The sequence below is a fragment of the Sturnira hondurensis genome, unplaced genomic scaffold (assembly GCF_014824575.4).
Source record: "Sturnira hondurensis isolate 20B ecotype Veracruz unplaced genomic scaffold, ASM1482457v3 Scaffold0004136, whole genome shotgun sequence".
In the NCBI taxonomy this organism is placed as follows: Eukaryota; Metazoa; Chordata; class Mammalia; order Chiroptera; family Phyllostomidae; genus Sturnira; species Sturnira hondurensis.
Window position 1 is genome coordinate 32,035,128 of NW_028076767.1, and position 17,972 is coordinate 32,053,099.

General features: G+C 50.6%; 2 protein-coding genes and 5 non-coding genes across 11 annotated transcripts; 6 read left to right on the forward strand and 1 right to left on the reverse strand.

Annotated features, from left to right (window-relative positions):
• Positions 1-1,016: 1,016 nt before the first annotated feature.
• On the forward strand, positions 1,017-6,375 carry NOP56 (NOP56 ribonucleoprotein). The gene is made up of 12 exons (XM_037044307.1): positions 1,017-1,334; positions 1,505-1,594; positions 1,917-2,031; positions 2,625-2,786; positions 2,960-3,158; positions 3,487-3,674; positions 3,760-3,911; positions 4,081-4,181; positions 4,541-4,689; positions 4,905-5,026; positions 5,215-5,349; positions 5,942-6,375. Exons 1-12 carry the CDS (start codon positions 1,332-1,334, stop codon positions 6,314-6,316), a joined length of 1,791 nt encoding a protein of 596 aa, XP_036900202.1. The 5' UTR covers positions 1,017-1,331; the 3' UTR covers positions 6,317-6,375.
• Positions 2,393-2,460, forward strand: LOC118986059 (small nucleolar RNA SNORD110). The gene has a single exon (XR_005066292.1). It is a non-coding gene; the product is annotated as a small nucleolar RNA SNORD110 (small nucleolar RNA).
• On the forward strand, positions 3,273-3,404 carry LOC118986046 (small nucleolar RNA SNORA51). Its single transcript, XR_005066281.1, has one exon. It is a non-coding gene; the product is annotated as a small nucleolar RNA SNORA51 (small nucleolar RNA).
• LOC118986058 (small nucleolar RNA SNORD86) lies at positions 4,244-4,329 on the forward strand. Its single transcript, XR_005066291.1, has one exon. It is a non-coding gene; the product is annotated as a small nucleolar RNA SNORD86 (small nucleolar RNA).
• LOC118986035 (small nucleolar RNA SNORD56) lies at positions 4,745-4,815 on the forward strand. Its single transcript, XR_005066271.1, has one exon. It is a non-coding gene; the product is annotated as a small nucleolar RNA SNORD56 (small nucleolar RNA).
• LOC118986034 (small nucleolar RNA SNORD57) lies at positions 5,073-5,143 on the forward strand. The gene has a single exon (XR_005066270.1). It is a non-coding gene; the product is annotated as a small nucleolar RNA SNORD57 (small nucleolar RNA).
• On the reverse strand, positions 6,372-11,288 carry IDH3B (isocitrate dehydrogenase (NAD(+)) 3 non-catalytic subunit beta). 5 transcript variants are annotated; one of them, XR_005066152.1, is made up of 13 exons: positions 11,209-11,288; positions 11,002-11,082; positions 10,772-10,876; positions 10,552-10,672; positions 9,025-9,085; positions 8,815-8,947; positions 8,586-8,719; positions 8,393-8,495; positions 8,153-8,299; positions 7,873-7,967; positions 7,698-7,758; positions 6,591-6,796; positions 6,400-6,492 (listed from the first exon to the last, which is right to left on the reverse strand). XR_005066152.1 is itself a non-coding variant. In XM_037044309.1 (12 exons), exons 1-12 carry the CDS (start codon positions 11,242-11,244, stop codon positions 6,394-6,396), a joined length of 1,170 nt encoding a protein of 389 aa, XP_036900204.1. In that variant the 5' UTR covers positions 11,245-11,288; the 3' UTR covers positions 6,372-6,393. The 5 variants fall into 5 exon arrangements, 4 of the variants coding, with proteins under 4 accessions (XP_036900204.1, XP_036900203.1, XP_036900206.1 ...); XM_037044309.1 differs by lacking the exon at positions 6,591-6,796 and having other exon boundaries at positions 6,372-6,492; positions 10,772-10,870; XM_037044308.1 differs by lacking the exon at positions 6,591-6,796 and having other exon boundaries at positions 6,372-6,492.
• Between the last annotated feature and the right edge of the window lie 6,684 nt (positions 11,289-17,972).

Sequence of the window (17,972 nt, forward strand, 5' to 3'; positions counted from 1 at the left end):
GGAATAGTTAGAATTTAGTATGAAAGTAATGAACTCAATCAAAGTCATAGCATTAATATTCTCCATTACACTTTGAAAACCATGTATTTAATCTGGTATTTTTAACGTTTAAGAGAATTTAACATTATCAATTAATTTTGCAATTCTATTTTAAAATATGAAATGGAATAACTGATTTAGACTTGTGACTGTAAGTGGATATATGTACCAAAACGTTCGCAAGCAATACTGGGATTATGAAATTTTAAGATTTACCAACCATATTTTTAAGTTTAATATAATAGGCTTTAGGACTGAGCTCTCAGTACTTGGGTTTTGTCAAGTAACAGAACTGCTTAAGAAGAAAATAAAATATATTAAACTTATGTTACTTTAAGACCTTAAAATTACTTTTTAAAAATTTACCGGCATATATATTACTTTAGGATAACCAAGTCTTAATATCAACTACTAAAGCAAAGGTAACTCAAAAGTCGCCCGAGTGTCCAAAAGCCACCCTCGTACACGTGGCAGCAGCTCCTATTCTCCCGGAGCTAACTGGGGGTTAATATTTAAGGGTTCTTCAACTAGGCAAGCAACACGTGTTCCCGCAAAAGGAGCTCAAGGGGAGGGAGCACCCTACCCAGGAAAAGGTGGGGTCGTCTTTCTTTCCTACTTTATCGCCTGCCACCCTCATTTTAGGAAATACATAAAATACAATTTGAAAGCGCAAAACCATCCACCAGGAGTGACGTTTGCTCAGGGTCTGCGCAAGCTCGCTCCAGGCCACACTTCCGTAGCAAAGAGGAAAGGGCGCACAGCCCCGCACTCCTGGGAGGGTCGGCCCCTAGTGGGAGGCGGGGACGGAGGGGCCCTAGGGGCGGGGTTAGGATGCAGGAGCCCGACGCCACCCGCGCTGCGGAACGCGGGCTCGACACCCATTTCCTGCCAGGGGATGGTCGCCTCAGCCCGCGCAGGTCCTCCCGGCCGGTTTTCACCCAACTCTCTGGCCCGTAATTTATATGATGAGAACATGAAGACCTGAACTATTTCTCAGAAAAGCATTTTCCCAAACCGTCCTGCTGCCAGTAGGACACGGCCCCGGCCGGCGCGTCCCAGCAACCAGACCGGCGGGCGCCGCAGCAGAGACCGGAAAAGGTCGGCCCGCTGGCGCTCGCACCACCCCCTCAGCCGGCTGGGCGATACCACGCCGCAGACCCTTCCGGAGGCTGAGAAAGGTTTCGTCCCCGACCTCTGATTGGCCGACGGCGCGGAGGGCGTGGCCTCCGGTGTCAGGTTCCGCGCGCCAGAGCCCGCTAGCCGCATTGCGAGCTGGGCCAGGAGCGGGCGCCATGGTGAGGAGAGGTTGTGGGGTGCGAGCTAGGCCAGAGCCGGAGTTGGGCCCGGGTTCGGGCCGTAGCCCTGACCGAAGCCGGAGCCGGAGGCGAAGCCGGGCCCGCCCTGGGAGTGGGGCCGGGCAAAGGCGGGGACCGCGCTGACTCTGGTGCCCTGGCTCCCTTTCCAGGTGCTGCTGCACGTGCTGTTCGAGCACGCGGTCGGCTACGCGCTGCTGGCGCTGAAGGAGGTGGAGGAGATCAGCCTGCTGCAGCCTCAGGTGGGTGGAAGTGGTGGTCTTGGCGGCCGCACCGGCCCCAGCATGCATCGCGCGGTCCCACGTGGCCGGCCTCACGCGTTGGGGTGTGCGCTGGATGGACTCAGAAACTCCAGAGCAGGGGGTCCTTATCTACGTTTGTGATTAGAATCGTGTTAGGATCATTTAGAAGCTTCCCGTCCAGCGAATTAGAACCGAGATTTGGGGCCCATTACAGGCTCATTCTCAGCGTTCCGTTTGTTGTTATGTGTGCCCGGGGCTGAAAACCGCTGTAGAGGCAAAAGCGAGGGAAGAAAGACACTTAACTCTCTTTCCCGCCCCCTAGGTGGAGGAGTGCGTGCTCAACCTGGGCAAGTTCCACAACATTGTTCGTCTCGTGGCCTTTTGTCCCTTTGCCTCATCCCAGGTTGCCTTGGAAAATGCCAACTCTGTGTCTGAAGGTGAGTCAGCCACCTCTTCGTATTTCAGGAAGATAAGCCGTTATATTTAAAGCACACACTCCATTATGCAGTCTTACCTTGTGGGCACAAGTAATGAATGAGTTGTGAGTCGATGAAAACTGGCAGGAGGGACTGGTTCAATGCTAAACCCAATCACATGTGGTTCTGTGCTACTTGGTTCAGTTTATTGAAAAGAGCGGATGTTGATACATAAAAAACAAGAAAACTGATTGTCCCCAGGAGGCAAATCGGGTGGTACGTATTTTCATAGTGCCCAGGTTATGCTTTAAGCTTTTAATAATACATTCTATGCTTGTTATATTGGACCTGAGTGCTGTTTCTCCCGCGGTTAATGCAGGCTTTGCAGTGATGACTTGAATCTGTCAATCCCCTGAGTGCAGTCACTGATGTCTCCATGTCTCTGAGCAAAGCCTGAGGGAGGGGTTGTCCAGGCATGCCATCCCAGCATGCTGTGCTGGACCAGTTGATCTGTGCCATAATCAGCAGTTGAAGGGACAGGATCCCTTATATGATGTGAGCATCCTTCAGCCTGTTAGTGGGAGCTGTTTTGTTTTTTTGTTTTTTGTCCCAAGGTGTTGTTCATGAGGACCTCCGCCTGTTCTTGGAGACTCACCTGCCAGCCAAAAAGAAGAAAGTGCTCTTGGGGGTTGGGGACCCCAAGATTGGTGCAGCCATACAAGAGGAATTAGGGTACAATTGCCAGACTGGAGGCGTGATAGCTGAGATTCTTCGAGGTGAGATCCTCATTGTTAACTAATATTCATGCCATTCTTAGCATCTTTTAGGAGGGTTCTGAAAACATTAGGGTGCTTAAGGTGGTTTCTGAGGAGCTGTCCTTGTTTGGTGCCCCGGGGGTGTAGGAGCAAGCTCAGAGTCTTTCCTTACTCATAGTGTTTCCCTCCTCCAGGAGTTCGTCTGCACTTCCACAACTTGGTAAAGGGCCTGACAGATCTGTCTGCTTGTAAAGCCCAACTGGGGCTGGGACACAGTTACTCTCGTGCCAAAGTTAAGTTCAATGTGAACCGGGTGGACAATATGATTATACAGTCCATTAGCCTCCTGGACCAGCTGGATAAGGACATCAATACTTTCTCCATGCGTGTCAGGTAAAGTGCGGGGGCAGTCTTCGAGGATAGGGTCTGTGGCCTGTGGGCTAGCTAATTTCAAATCCTGAGGTGATAACTTGCTCCTGTGGGGAGAACAAGGGCGGGGTGGGACTGGGCCTCCCGGTGCTTACCACAGGCTGTGTTCTTACACTGCCTGTACAGGAAGAGGAGGCAGAGTAAACCCACCCCATATACACCTCAGCCCAGGCCCTTTGCCTGGTCTGTATTGTGAATGGGGGGACATGCAGTTGAGGAGGTGTGTGGAGAGCTGAGGCTGTAACTTTGAGACGTGGCAGCAGGGCCAGGGAGTCATTGTGGCTCTTTGCAGGGAGTGGTATGGATATCACTTTCCCGAGCTGGTGAAGATCATCAATGACAATGCTACATACTGCCGCCTTGCTCAGTTCATTGGAAACCGAAGGGAGCTGAATGAAGAAAAGTTGGAGAAGCTGGAGGAGCTAACAATGGACGGGGCCAAGGCTAAGGCTATTCTGGATGCCTCACGGGCCTCCATGGGTCAGTACAGCACCTGGCAGTCAAGATAAGGTGCCGGACTCTGAATATCTCAGGCTCCCACATTCATACCCTGTGTGTCCTTCAGGTATGGACATATCGGCCATTGACTTGATAAACATCGAGAGCTTCTCCAGCCGGGTGGTGTCTTTGTCAGAGTACCGCCAGAGCTTGCACACTTACCTGCGGTCCAAGATGAGCCAAGTGGCCCCCAGCCTGTCGGCCCTGATTGGGGAAGCGGTGCGTCATGGGAAACACAAAACTGGGGGAGTAAGGAAGGGTACCATGTATTTCCTGACCCACTACGTTTTCCCCACATGCACTTGATGGGGAGGGGTGAAGCAGGATTATGCAGTTGGTGGGTTGGTGAATCAAGTTTCTGTGGCTAATTACTTGAATCATTCTCCAGGTAGGTGCGCGTCTCATTGCTCATGCTGGCAGCCTCACCAACCTGGCCAAGTATCCAGCATCCACAGTGCAGATCCTTGGGGCTGAAAAGGCCCTGTTCAGGTACCAGTGAGGGCACCTGCCCACACTCAGGTACCACTTCTGGTGCCCACTGCTTGTTTGGGGATCACAATGATGGCTGACCAGGGCATCCTGACCTATACAGGCCTCTGCTATGGGGGTGATGGCCAGCCCTGGTGTCTGAGTGATTCCCAGGGCCCAGCAAAGGGACCAAGTTTCCAGGTCAGCGACATTGGATGCCTTCCCTCTGCTTCTGGGAGCTGTGGGTTGGCATGAGGTGGGATAGAAACCCAGCCCAGCCTGAGGCTCACTCCGGAGACTGGGGGTTGGGGAGGAGTTGCCTTGGTTAATAGGGTTGAAGTTTCTGATCTTAAACTTTCCACTGAATATTCTTCTCCCAGAGCCTTGAAGACAAGGGGTAACACCCCAAAATATGGACTTATTTTCCACTCCACTTTCATTGGCCGAGCAGCTGCCAAGAACAAAGGGCGCATCTCCCGATACCTGGCAAACAAATGCAGTATTGCCTCACGAATTGATTGCTTCTCTGGTATGGCTAGGGGAGTTGGCATTTGGGAGAGGGAGGCTGAATGCCTTAGCAGCTTCTACAATGATGGTAACATTTTTCGTCAACAGCAGTTCACCTAGTGAGTGTTGAGACTTTGGGTCTGAGTGAAGCTGAGGGCAGAGGAAACCCTGGGGATGTGAAGTACTTTGTCCCTTTAGGAGCTGACAGGCTTTGTTTACCCACACACACACATCCAGAGGTACCCACAAGTGTATTTGGGGAGAAGCTTCGAGAACAAGTGGAGGAGCGGCTATCCTTCTATGAGACGGGAGACATTCCACGAAAAAATCTGGAGGTCATGAAGGAAGCAATGGTTCAGGTCAGTTTGGGTTTTGCTGGGTATGGGGAAGACCATAGCCAAGCGTTGGAGGTGATGAACTGTCTCAGCCTGACCTTGTAGAGTGGAGGCGAAAAACTGATTTAATGAGCCTGATCCAATGAACTCGAGAGGACTGGAAGGGAAGGCCAGGGGTCTTCAGAACCTTTTCAGCACTTTTCTTTGGCCAGGCAGAGGAAGCGGCTGCTGAGATTACTAGGAAGCTGGAGAAACAGGAGAGAAAACGCTTGAAGAAGGAAAAGAAACGGCTAGCTGCAATTGCCCTCGCATCTTCAGAGAACAGCAGTGCACCGGAGGAGTGTGAGGTTAGTAGGCAGAGCGGTCCAAAGTGAAGGTCCTGGGCTGCAGGAGTTTTCAACAGCAGGACAAAGGATGTGCATCCATCCAGGCCTTTGCACTGCAACAAGGACCTGCAACCTCTCAAACTGCCTCTTGATTCTATAGGAAGGAGATAGGTGCTGAGAGAACTTGTCCAAGAGCCCAGAGAGCTGGTTGTAGCACACACCGGTTCCTTGGGCAAATGTGTTCTGTCCTCGGCTGCCTCCCAGGAGTCCCCAACCCGGGGCAGTGTGAATTCCTGCTGTCCTTGGCCGTGCGTCTGGAGGTGGTAGCTCTTCGTAGTGGGGGTGGGGGCAGGGAAGTCTCCAACCTGTTAGGTTAAAATCTTCCCTGGGGTTTTTGTAGTGTCTGGTTTGTCCTCTCCTCTGGCACTCGGTGTGGCAGCTCTATTGTGACCAGCATGGTGGGTTTTTCCCTTTTATTTAAGTTATAAATCATTCCAGATACATTGGGCAAATCAACGGCATTCTGCCATACTTATTGCTGGAATTCCATGGGGTGGCTGGGAGAAGGGTGCTCATAGGGTGGGTGGCAACCCTGTTTCATTTCCCTCTTTAGGAGACTAGTGAAAAACCCAAAAAGAAGAAAAAGCAAAAGCTCCAGGAGGTTCCTCAGGAGAATGGAATGGAAGACCCACCTGTTTCTTTATCCAAACCCAAGAAAAAGAGATCTTTTTCCAAGGAGGAGCTGGTTAGTAGTGATCTTGAGGAGACAATTGGCAGTGGGAATCTCTCCAAGAGGAAGAAATCTTTCTCCAAGGAGGAACCAGTTAGTGACCTGGAAGAGGCAGGAAACAGGAGCATCCCCAAGAAAAAGAGGAAATTTTCTCCCAAAGAGGAGCCACTCAGCAGTGGACCTGAAGAAGCTGCTGGGAGCAAGAGCAGCAGCTCCAAGAAAAAGAAAAAGCTCCACAAGCTCTCCCAGGAAGATTAGAACGGACAGTACTCCCAGTGACCCACCCCTTGTATCCCAATAAAAACAAATTCACAAGACTTGATGTACATGTTTTATTAGACACCTTTATGTGGATGTGGGTAGGAAAGGGCATCAATGACAGCCTCAGTGTAGTCTTGGCAGGTGGCGTACCCACCCATGTCAGGAGTTCGAACCTGCAGGGGAGAAGTGTCATCATCCCTGTGGCCTGGACCCATCCCTGACCCTCCCCACACCCAATACAGTTCCCTAAGGAAGCCAGCCCCGGAACAACCTAGGCTCTGCCCAGAGGGTGGTTATGGTCTAGAGGTTTAAGGGCTCTTCTCTGGTCCACTGTACAGAAGGGGAGTGTAAGTAGTATGGTCCTCATGAGGTTGGAGGGAATAAAGGGCTCTAGGCCCCATATGGGTGCAGGTGGCCGATGACAGACTTGATGAAGTCCGTTGTGGTGCTGTAGCCGCCCATGTCTCGTGTCCGCACCTACATCCACCACAGGCAACAGCCGTGGGGAAGAAGAGAAGAGAGCCTATGAAGGGGGGTAGGGCGGTGTGATGGAAATGGGAGTCCCAGAAGGGGTGACAAGGCCAAAAGACATGCAGCAGAGATACAAGGAGGCTGCCAGGTTTGGAAAAACGTGGACTTCTGAAGGTCAGAGCCACTATTAAAGCTATGCTACAGCCTGGACAGAATGAATGGGAAGCTGAACAGGAAGTAAGATGGGAAATGCAGGCTGGAAACAGGATGAAGATGCCTTGAGGAAATATGGAGACAGACCAAGTGGGAGGAAAGAAAATGACAGGAGAATGCAAATGAGGAGGATGGGCTTCCAGGGTGGAGAAGGAGACCAGACACCCCTGCCTCATCCTGCCTGCTATCTCCCTCTGCTCCATCCCCGATTCTGCGCTCCCAGATAGAGTTGAAGTTTAGCACTAAGATGGCCCATAAAAGTGCCAATAGATCACGGGGCAACGCAAGGCCCGCGGGCTGACCTTGTTTTATCCGGCGCAGTACCTTGTTTCTACCCGATGGCAGCCCCGAGCTCCTTGCCCCTAGTTAAAGAGTAGTTACATTTACACAGTCCTAAAATTACATTTGGTCCTTTGAAGGCAACCATGAGACTGATACAGCCCCACCGTGAAAATGAGCTTGACAGCCCTGCAATAGATGGAGCAGGAAAGAGGGACTAGCAAGCAGATGGGAACTAAAAGGCAAAAGAGATCAAGAGGATGAACAGCCAAGAGAAGGGAGACAAAGAGCAGCCCTGAGAGGGACGGCAAGATCAGACAGATGTTCTGGGAGCCTAGAGGGAAAGGAGACCCCAGTTCAGGTTTCCCAGAGAGCAGTGCTGAGGCCTTGAACCCTACAACCTTTCTAAACTCACCTTGCCAACTTTAATCACCTTCTTCACCGCCTCTGCAATCATGTTGGAGTGATATTCTAGACTGTCAATGTGGACAGAAAGAAACTGAGACTCCCTCCTCCTCCTTGGCCCCAATTTCCCCACCCGCGCTCCCCTCACAACACCCAGCCTCCTCCCCCAGGCCACCACAACCTACTTCAGGTGCTTCAGCATGTTGGAAGCCGAGAGCAGCATGGCTGTGGGGTTGGCTATATTCCTGCCTACTGCCTGGGCAAATGGGTGCCGGGCACCCTGTGGAGAGAGGAGCAGGCCCAAGTCACTGGGAGCAGATGTTATGCAGAAACTAAGATCGGGGGAGGGCATCAGGGAAGAGAGAGAGAAGGCTAGGGACACTGAGAAGAGGCATGAGGGTAGCTAAAAGGGGACCTGAGGTCAAAAGGGCAAACGGGGCTAAGAGAGGAGGTGACCTCACTCACCATCTCAAAAACCGCATACTCTGCACTATAGCTCTCCCCAGGTACCACACCAGCTCCCCCGACCAGGCCGGCAGCCAGATTGTCAATAATGTTCCCATAGAGATTGGGCATCACCAGCACATCAAACTGGTAAGGATTCTGCACCAGCTGGAGGAGAAAATGTGTGCATGGAGGAGAGAAATAAATTCCACCCCCCACCCTCCCTCAGCCTGCGATATGCAGACACGGGAAGGGCCTTACCTGCATGCAGCAGTTGTCTATGATCATGGTCTCAAACTTGATTTTGGGGTACAGTTCAGCAACTTCCTCACAGCACTGCAGGAACAACCCATCCCCAAGTTTCCTGTCCACGAGCCAAAGGAAACAGGTTCAGTCAAGAGTACAGGGAACTGTATACACAGGGACCTACCCCACGCAAAGCCATGTCCCTCACATGATGTTGGCCTTGTGGACAGCCGTGACCTTGTTCCGCCCCTTCTTAGTGGCATAGTCGAAGGCGAACTTTGCAATCCGCTGAGATTTGGTTCGAGTGACAATCTTTAAGCACTCAATCACGCCCCTTGCGCTCTGGGTCAGAAGAGAGAAACAGCTGAGTGACACTGGAAGGAGGAGCTCTGCCTCTTTCCCACCCTCACCCCCGCCCCCAATTTCTAGGGCATCACCTCATGCTCCAGAGAGCTGTACTCCCCTTCCGTCTGCTCTCGGATGATCACCAGGTCTAGGTTGTTGTGTCGAGTCACGTACCCAGGAAGGGACTTCACATGGACCACATTGGCAAACAAGTCCAGCTTACGCCTGGGGGCGGGCAGAGCCATGAGCACTGTGCCTGGTGTCCCAGTACTCCCTCTGACCCACGGTCCCCTGCCACCTACCTCAGCCGCATATCGTAGGAGGCTAGTTCCCCCTTATATTCCATCGGGGTGTGAATCTTTCCTGCGTAAACGAAGTGGCAGGAGCAGAAAATGTCAGGCACTAGCCAGGTCCAAGGGAACCCAGATCAGTGTCCAGTCCCCCCAGTGACACCACGTAACCCAGACTCCCATAATCCCCTCCCCACCAGTGACCCTCAAACTCCTCTAGAGGCAAGTGGCGAAGGAGAACAGCGCAGCTAAAACCAGAAGCATTTTGTCTACTGTTTCATTTTCAGTCACCATATTTAGGTTGAAACCTCAAAATGACCTAAAAGGAGGACAGAAGATTTTTTAAAATATATTTATTTCTTTTTAGAGAGAGGGGAAGGGAAGGAGAAAGAGTGGGAGAGAAAAATCAATGTGTGGTTGCCTCTCATGTGTACCCTAATGGGGAACTGGCCTGCAACCCAGGCATGTGCCCTGACTGGGAATCGAACCAGCGACCCTTTGCTTCACAGGCCCATGCTCAATCCACTGAGCTACACCAGCCAGGGCAGAAGATTTTTTCATGTTAGCAGAAAGCCTGGGTTTAATATGTTGAGAAACAATGCTAGGGGATCTTTGACCTTTCTTGATGTTTCTGTGTCCACCTATCTGAGATTTTTTAAATCCACTATGTGGATTTCCATCCACTATGTGTATGGGACTAGAGATATCAGGCAAAAATTCAACACACAACTCCTGTCCCCAAGGGGCAAACAATGCAATGGGGAAGACAGGCACTATAAAGGACATAATTCTTTTAAAATGACATACACAGAAACCCTCTAATAATATCAGGAAATGTCACAGAACAGCTGGCACTTCAGCCAGATCTTTGGTTGAATGTAGTAGACGGAACAGTGACCCCCAAAATGATATGTTCATACCGCACCCCCCAGAACCTGTAAACCAGACCTTAGTTAGGGAAATACTGTTTGCAAATATAATTAAAAATCCTGAGATGAAATCAAGCTGGATTAGGGTGAGCCCCAAATCCAATGGCAAACCCTCATACAAGACAAGCAGCGGAAACAAAGGCAAAGGCACAGGCACAGAGAGGAGGAAGCCATATGAAAACAGGGACAGATGTGTCCCTGTTTTCATATGGCTTGGAGTGATGCATCTACAAGCCAAAAAACACCTGGAGCCCCCAGGTGCCACCAGGATCTGGAAGAGCCAAGGAAGGTCTCTCCCCAAAGCCTTCAGAGAGAACCTTGCCAAGACCTTAATTCTGGAATTCTGGCCTCCAGGACAGTGAAAGAATAAATTTTTGTTATTTTAAGGCACTGGTTGTGGGGTAATTGATTATGATACCCCTAGGAAACTAATACGGAGAGTGAAGAGAATTCTGACAGAGAGCATCAGAGCATTCTGGGCAGAAGAAACAGTATAATTTAAGACAGTACCTGTATTTAGAAACTAATCAATTAGTATGCGAGGAGGAAAGCTTAATGAACATTTGTTCATTTGATTTGAAATGGCACGTCAGCAAGGGGGCACACATACCAATGAGGGCCACCTTATTTTCTTTCATGGAACTCAGAACTTGCTCCAGCTTCTCCTCAGAAGCCATATTCTGCACCTCGCTCAGGTAATGCTCCTGGAACTCCACTGGGACACAGGCAGCCTTCAGGGACAGATCCCAAAAATTACAAAGTCATGATCGAGTAAGTTCTTACCAACCCACCCCATGGTCCCAGCCAGCCGCTTCCCCCAGGCCACTCGCCTTGAACACCTCCTTGACAGCATGCATCAGTTCAGGCCCCACGCCGTCTCCTGGCACCATGGTCACGGGAAAGGCGCCCTCCACCCTCACGTCCTCGGCCTGCGACCGGGGCCATCAGAGCTAGAGCTGGAGTGGGAGTAGGAGTCGGGGCGGGGGGTGGGGGGTGGAGGTAGAGGCTGGGGAGGAGGGGTGGGGGGAATGGGCAAGACCCCAGCGGGCCTTCCTCTTACCTGGACGCGCGAGGTGGCGTGCGCCACGGCGGAGGTGCCTAGGCCCCTCCATGCCCCGGGGGTCGGGGCGGCGACCAGGGCCTGCGACAGGCACACACAAGCGTGTGAGGTAAACTCCGGAGCTCTGCAGTGAGCCAAGTAAAACCCCGCGGAATCCCAGCCGCCCGCCGGACACCGCCCCCCGCGCGACCTTCTTCCCCGCCTTACTCGGGTCAGCCAGCGGGCACAGCTGAGAGCAGCCATGTTCTTCGACGGAAGTCGCGAGGGAAGTGACGCAAGCCTGCGCGGCTCTGGCACCCTGACTTCCGGTCTGTCGTAGGACCCGGAATTGTTCTCTCTTGCTCCATCCAACACCCTTGCCCACTCCTGTGCATCTCTTTTATCCTTTTGTACTTACCCCCTTCCTTGGAGGCTAACACAGAACCGCTCTGTTTATTGCTTTATTTTCAATCACCATATTTAATTTATGTTGGAACATCAAAATAATATTAAAGAAGAACATAGGATTATACAAGGAAGGACGCCCCCCCCCCCCCCGCCGCAGAAGCCGGAATTTATTTATTAAAAATTGTGTATTTATTTTTACATGTTTAAACATGTTCAGTCACCTTGGAAGTGTTCTCCCTCATGGATTCTGATGCCTTTTAGTGCTTCTGCTGTTTTTTGCTTCACCTCTTCCACATCTGCAAAATGTTTCCCTGTGAGGACTTTTTTCATCTGGAGAAATAAAAAAAAGTCACTTGGGGTGAGATCTGTTGAAGAGAGAGGATGAGCCATGCTGTTTTTGGTCAAAATCTGCTGAATATCCAACACAGTGTGGGCAGGTGTACTCATAAATCACCCATCCTGAAATGTGCAAATGCATTGGAAGAGCCTTCAGAAAAACTTACTGAGGCCAAACGTGGCCTCTCACAACAACGCCAACTGGAACACTAATACAGATGGGTTCCTATAACACTCACCTAGCTGGGGAAGCCTGTACTACAAGGGGCCCACCCTCCAGAAGATAATTCTGGGTTTCTGGGATACCCTCTTTTAAAACGTTTATCAAACAAAGACCTGAATTGAATAACAAGTTGAGAACCAATACTGGGGAATCTGTCTGTCTTAATGTGCCTACCTGTTTATAATTCTTTTAACCAATACTAGCTGAACATTCACATGGCAAGCACTAGAGGTGTAAATGAACACAACACAGTCTACGAGAGAAAGTGTGTGTGTCTGGTTTCTCCATCAATCTTAGTCTGCCCAATTACTTGGCATTAATCAAGTCTCCTCATTGGTTTTTGTTTTGGGGGGGTTCTTTTCTCATGTGGTCTTGTTCTTCACTCTGAGAGTGATTTCCTTAAGAGTGTGTCCCAAACCTTAACTCCCCTAAGCAGCACTGTTAGTGGAGACAGAACTTACTTTAAGCCTGTAAGTGTGACTAAAGGAAAATTTCAGACTGATTCATAAAATTCTAGTCACATGCATTTTACAAATGACATTCCTAAAAACAAACTTACAGAAGGATTTGTCCCCCAAAGCACCTGTGCCCATGTGTATGCTTCAGTTATGAATGTGTTCTGTTGCAATAAACAGAAAAATCATTAGGAAGGTAAGGGTTGGTGGGGGTTTTCCCTTTGCTTCTGAAGGTAAGGCGTTTTGGGGGTTGTCTTAGCTGTTTGGAGATGTCCCTTGAGATCTGCGCTCTCTAACTTTTCACTCTTTCAACTTAGTGTGTTGTCTGAGATGCTTGTCCTTGGTGCCTCATACTAACCATATGGCTGCTGCAGCTCCGGACATTGCTTCTGTATTCACAGCTGGAAAGGGGGAGAAAAAGCAGTCCCAGCCATATCTGTTCCTTCCTTTTTTTAAAAAAAAGAGGGACTCTTTTAAAAAAGATTTTATTTACTGATTTTTAGCCCTGGCTGGTGTAACTCAGTGGATTGAGCACAGGCCTGCGAACCACACGATCACGGTTCGATTCCCAGTCAGGGCACGTGCCTGGATTGCAGGCCAGTTCCCGGTTCCCGGCAGGGGACACACGAGAGGCAACCATATATTATTTCTCTCCCTCTCTCCTTCCCTTCCCCTCTAAAGATAAATAAATAAAATCTTTAAAAAATACTTTCCTTAAAAAAAGATTTTATTTACTGATTTTTAGAGAGAGGGGAAGGGAGGGAGAAAGAGAGAAAAACATCAATGTGTGGTTGCCTCTCACATGCCCCCCCATTAGGGATCTGGCCTGAAATGTAGGCATGTACCCTGGCTGGGAATCAAATCAGTTACCCTTTGGTTCACAGACTGGCACTCAGTGACTGAGCCATACCAGCCAGGGAATGTATACTAGTCTTTTTGATCAGCTAACACCTGTTTAAGTAGTTTGCATCTGTGATCTTAAAAAAGTTTGGATTTCTCTCTTCTTTTCTTTTTTTTTTTTCCCTGCTATCATTTAGTTTGGGCATCAGGACTAAGACACAGGACTTTTAAAGAAGAGTCAGGCGTGACCAGAAGTAGTCATGGGGTAGGAAGTACTGGGAAAGGCAACTGTCCGTGAGCCCTCACTATCCCTGCACGTTGTTGCTGGGTTTGCTAAGAGCAAGGTCCCACCTGCTCTTTGCCCACTCCATTCCTCTGACTTGTATTTGTGGTTAGCAACCTTGAGAGATGAACTAATATCTCCCTCTAGCACTAAGAGCAAGCTTGCTTATTTCCTGCTATAAAAAGGTGGGTTCCCCAAACTCCATGTTCCTCAGAAGCAACACAGACCCACTGCATGTGCAGCATCTACTGGGCCCTCCACACTGACCCTGTGGGACTTGGGGGAAAGGGAGGCAATGTAAACATTATGCTGTGTTGCTTGCTGTGCCATAAATAATAAAGTCCTTTGTCTCTGACCCAGGCATCTCATCCTTGCCAGCAGCCATGCAATGGTAAGAGAATAACTATTCCACTTATCAGCAGGGTTAACTCAAATGCCAGACCCTGGCAATTTGGCAGTGAGGATGTGCCTCTGACAGATGTGCTTTCTGGAACAGTGAGGGCAGGACCCTGTGGACATCTCAGATCAGGAGATATGAAAAGACCCCTGGCACATGTTAGTGAGTCTTCCAAATGGTGGGCAGCAGGCCAAGAGTGGCCAGAGAGAGGGTCTCACACTGTTCTACCTGTTAACGAGGCCAAGCAGTGAGAAGCAAGATGCAAACACGCGCCTGAATGTTGCTTTGTTCCTGCTCACTCCTCCATGCCAGGAATGGAGAGGATACCATGAGAATGGGGCAGCAAGCCCTACAGCCCCACCCAAGAGGCAATAGGGATGTGGCTGCTGAATCAAAGAGTACTGAAAGCTGATATAAAATGGTACTAGTCAGGGTGTTTGAAATAGAGCTTTACGCAAACCAAAAACATTGCCAGTTTATTTGCTTGAGCCCTACAAGTGGCCATTCTAACCCAAAGTGAACAAAAGTCTTGCGTATTTGCACAGACCTATTCTCTCCGTCTGTGCTTTCCCATCTCTCTCCCCTCACTATCTCACCCTCCGCTTCTCTGAAGAAAAAGTGGCAAATGTCGGGAATTTTCATGGAGGTGAAGGCCTCAAATGTTTGTAGCTCTGTAGGACCCAAGTACCCATGTCGCTATCTTACCCAGCAGGCAGGGGTGGCCGAAAGCACCAAGTAATGCGGTGGGGGCGGGGTGAGTGATGGCCTTGGGTTGAGTTCTCTCTGAGCCGAAGCTGGAGGTGGAGGGGGAGAATGCAGTGGTGTGCCAATCCGGAAGCGAGAAGCCAAGAGGAAATAAAAGCCTCCGGGCTGCCCCCTCCCCGCACCTGCCCCCCTTCCCTGGGGCTAGCCTCCCCTACTCAGAGCTCCTGCTCCGCCTTCTGGAATAGCTTGATCTGTAGCTGTTGCCGTAGCTCCTGACCCATACACACTGAACTCCTTGGTTTGTTTTCCCATAAGGTTTTTTAAAAATCACCTAATTTCAACTGATGGGCTTTGAGCGAATTTTTCAGTAGGAAAAGGAAGTTAAAGTGGCGCTGTAAGTGGGTCCTCAGGACCAATTCCGTGTGCTGTACTGTCACTAGGGTACAGTGGGCTGAAAGTATAACTGGTATTGATGATTGTCCAGGCTTGTACTGTAAACGTCCATAAGGGCCAGAGGGGACTCGCCCATTCAGAGGCTGCTGCGCATACAAAGGTGATTCCCGAAACCTCTGATTGTCCAGAAGAAACCATATAAGGCTTCCAAGAGGAGAAACATGATGGGAGAAACAGACTCAAAGGCTCCAATTACTGGGGCCATTTTCAGCACAACAGCGCCACCTGCCGGACAGAGTCTTTTTCAAAAAAGGTTTATTTATTTACTTCTTTTTAGAGAAAGGGGAAGGGAGGGAGGAAAACCATCGATGTGCTAGAGACACGTTGATAGGCTGCCCCCACCCCTCACGCCCCCAACTGGGGACCCGGCCGCAACCCAAGCATGTGGACGTAGTCCCTTTTGAAAAAGGGACATAACCGGCGTTGGCCGGTGTGGCTCAGTGGATTGAGCGCCGCCCCCCCCCCCCCCCCCCCCGCCCCCCGGCCCCCGTTAACCAAAGGATTGCTTCTTGGACTCCCAGTCAGGGTACATGCCTGGGTTGCAGGCTGGGCCCCAGTTGGGGGCACGTGAGAGGCAGCCACACGTCGATGTTACCCTTTCTCTCTCCCTCCTTTCCCCTCTCTCTAAAAATAAATCAATAAAATATTTTTTTAAAAAAGGAACGTAACCTATTACTGACCCACAGCAGTCCTGTGACTCTCCAACCTGACACCCCCATTCCCCCCAAAATGGGGACGATAAAAATCAACCTGGATTTGGTGGTTATCGAGGGAAGGGCACAAAAAGCTCTACTAGTCACATATAAGAGCACAGTGGGTCTAGCCCTAACACTGTGTTTTACTAGAGAGAGTGGCAGCGAATTGGGGGGGGAAACTTCATTCCTCACTCCATCACCTGAGGCAAAGCTGCCCAGTGAAGCCCTCAATTCACAGCGGTCCCCTCAGTGTTGCCTGGTTCGCTGGTGGTTCGGCTGTGCTGACACCCAATGGGGGCCGCATTCAACCTCAGCACAGCTGTACAGAACTTACAACGCAGGCTTGGTCATTCTGCTCCACGGACGGAACTCAGGGCAGTGCTAACAGTCCTGGCCAACACCTTCTCTGATGAAACCTGGTGCACTTTTACTGCCTTTTGTGCTGTTGCCAAAGGCCTAGCTGTCTTGTCTGCAGGTTTAACAGATGAAAGACATTCTTCTTTGGAGCTGCAGACTGTGGAAACAAATTCAGCTGCTGATCAGACAGCCGGGGTCATTCACGGAGATGCCTGTGGTACGCGGATCTAGTAAGACCAACCGGAATGAAGCTGCTGGGGCAGCCTGCACTGCGGATTCAGCCGCCACCACTACCACCACCGCCTGGATCATTGCGCGACCATGGCCGCACATCCACCACCAGGCACTGGGCACGATGTAGAGAATCTACCTTCGTGATGCTGAACTCCTACTACTCACCAGACTCATGACACCTCCCAACAATCTTGCAGTAAAGAGGTCACGTTGCAGAGTCGTGGCTCCCATCCGTTTCTGGATAACTGACAGCCTCAGACCTTCGAGCCCCTCTCTGGTCCGACCGTCATTGGTGCCTCTCTGCTGGGAGCACATAGTGCTGCTGTCCTCGTCTGATCAGGAGACTCTGGTCGTACCATTGTTGCCCCTGTAACTAAGCCATGTCTAGTGATGACTTTTCACACCATCTATAGTCTGACGGTGATGCAGCCTTGGTTGCAAAAGCCGCCCAACGACGTGCCAATAGTCAAGGCATCTGATGGCCATGCCCTGCTCCCTACCAACTGCAGGCACCCCGTATTACTGAGTGCTGGAATGACTTCTTCAAAAGCAAGCTCGAACAGCTTATGACTGCCTGCCGGCCTGTCTCCTTTTGACCCGCACACCTCTGTGAGACCCTGTGGCACTGAAGGCAGCTGTCCTCAGACAAGAGTCACCTCCTCCCAACCATCTCCTGGGTCATTATCAGGACAGAAGGGGTGGAAGGCGATATAGACCTGTTTTGAAGATTTGGGGATTTTGATTCTTTCCGGGCATGGTACCCCCTCCCCAACAAGAACCACAGGCCAGCCAGTTTGGTGTACCCTCTGGGGGTCAGCCTGGCAAAAGGGGGCCTAGGGGGCTCCGATGTAATTCTGGTTCACCTCCTGGATTCCCCTGATGAATTTACATGGGTCATAAAAGCGACAACAACTTAGTTGAGCACACTGCTTGCCAAGTCCCCCTACACTGGCCCACACAGGCCAAGGTGGGAGACATCACCGGTCTCTGTAAAGTTTGTCAGTTTTGTTTCGCTCACACCTGGCCCTTCCAGGTGAAAGGTCAGGGTATGCACAGGGAATGATGGGAAAAAAGATGAAGTTACAGCTACTGGAATGGGACACACAGCTCTTGTGGCTACGGAGGCCTGGCGAGAAGACAGCTTAGATGCCAGCAGGTGTGGGGACAGGGGATGGTTGATATCCTCTTTGTCCCCCAGATCCAGCACGGCAGCCAAGCTGCAGCTGGCAACCTGACCCCTCTGGGTTTGTCGTCCTGTCCTTATGCCATAGAAACAGATGACCTCGTGTGGGCATGGTCATTCCTAAACTATTTGTGCGCTTTGCCATCAGTGCAGGTCCTGAATGTGGAACCTCCCCAACCCCCATATTATACAGACACTTGTTTCAAGCAGACTGGGTCAAGTGCACACACTTTTCCTGTCACCAGATGGCCTTGGTTCATAGATGGCGACCAAGGCTGCAAGTATTTGGTATCACTGTCCGTGTGGCTTAACCAAGCCAGTGAAATGGTGATGCAAATCAGATTCAGCACTAACTCTTGAACTGAGTTACGTGTGCATATTTCCGTGTGACCCTTCGGAGCCTATACTGAGATGTGGGCCATG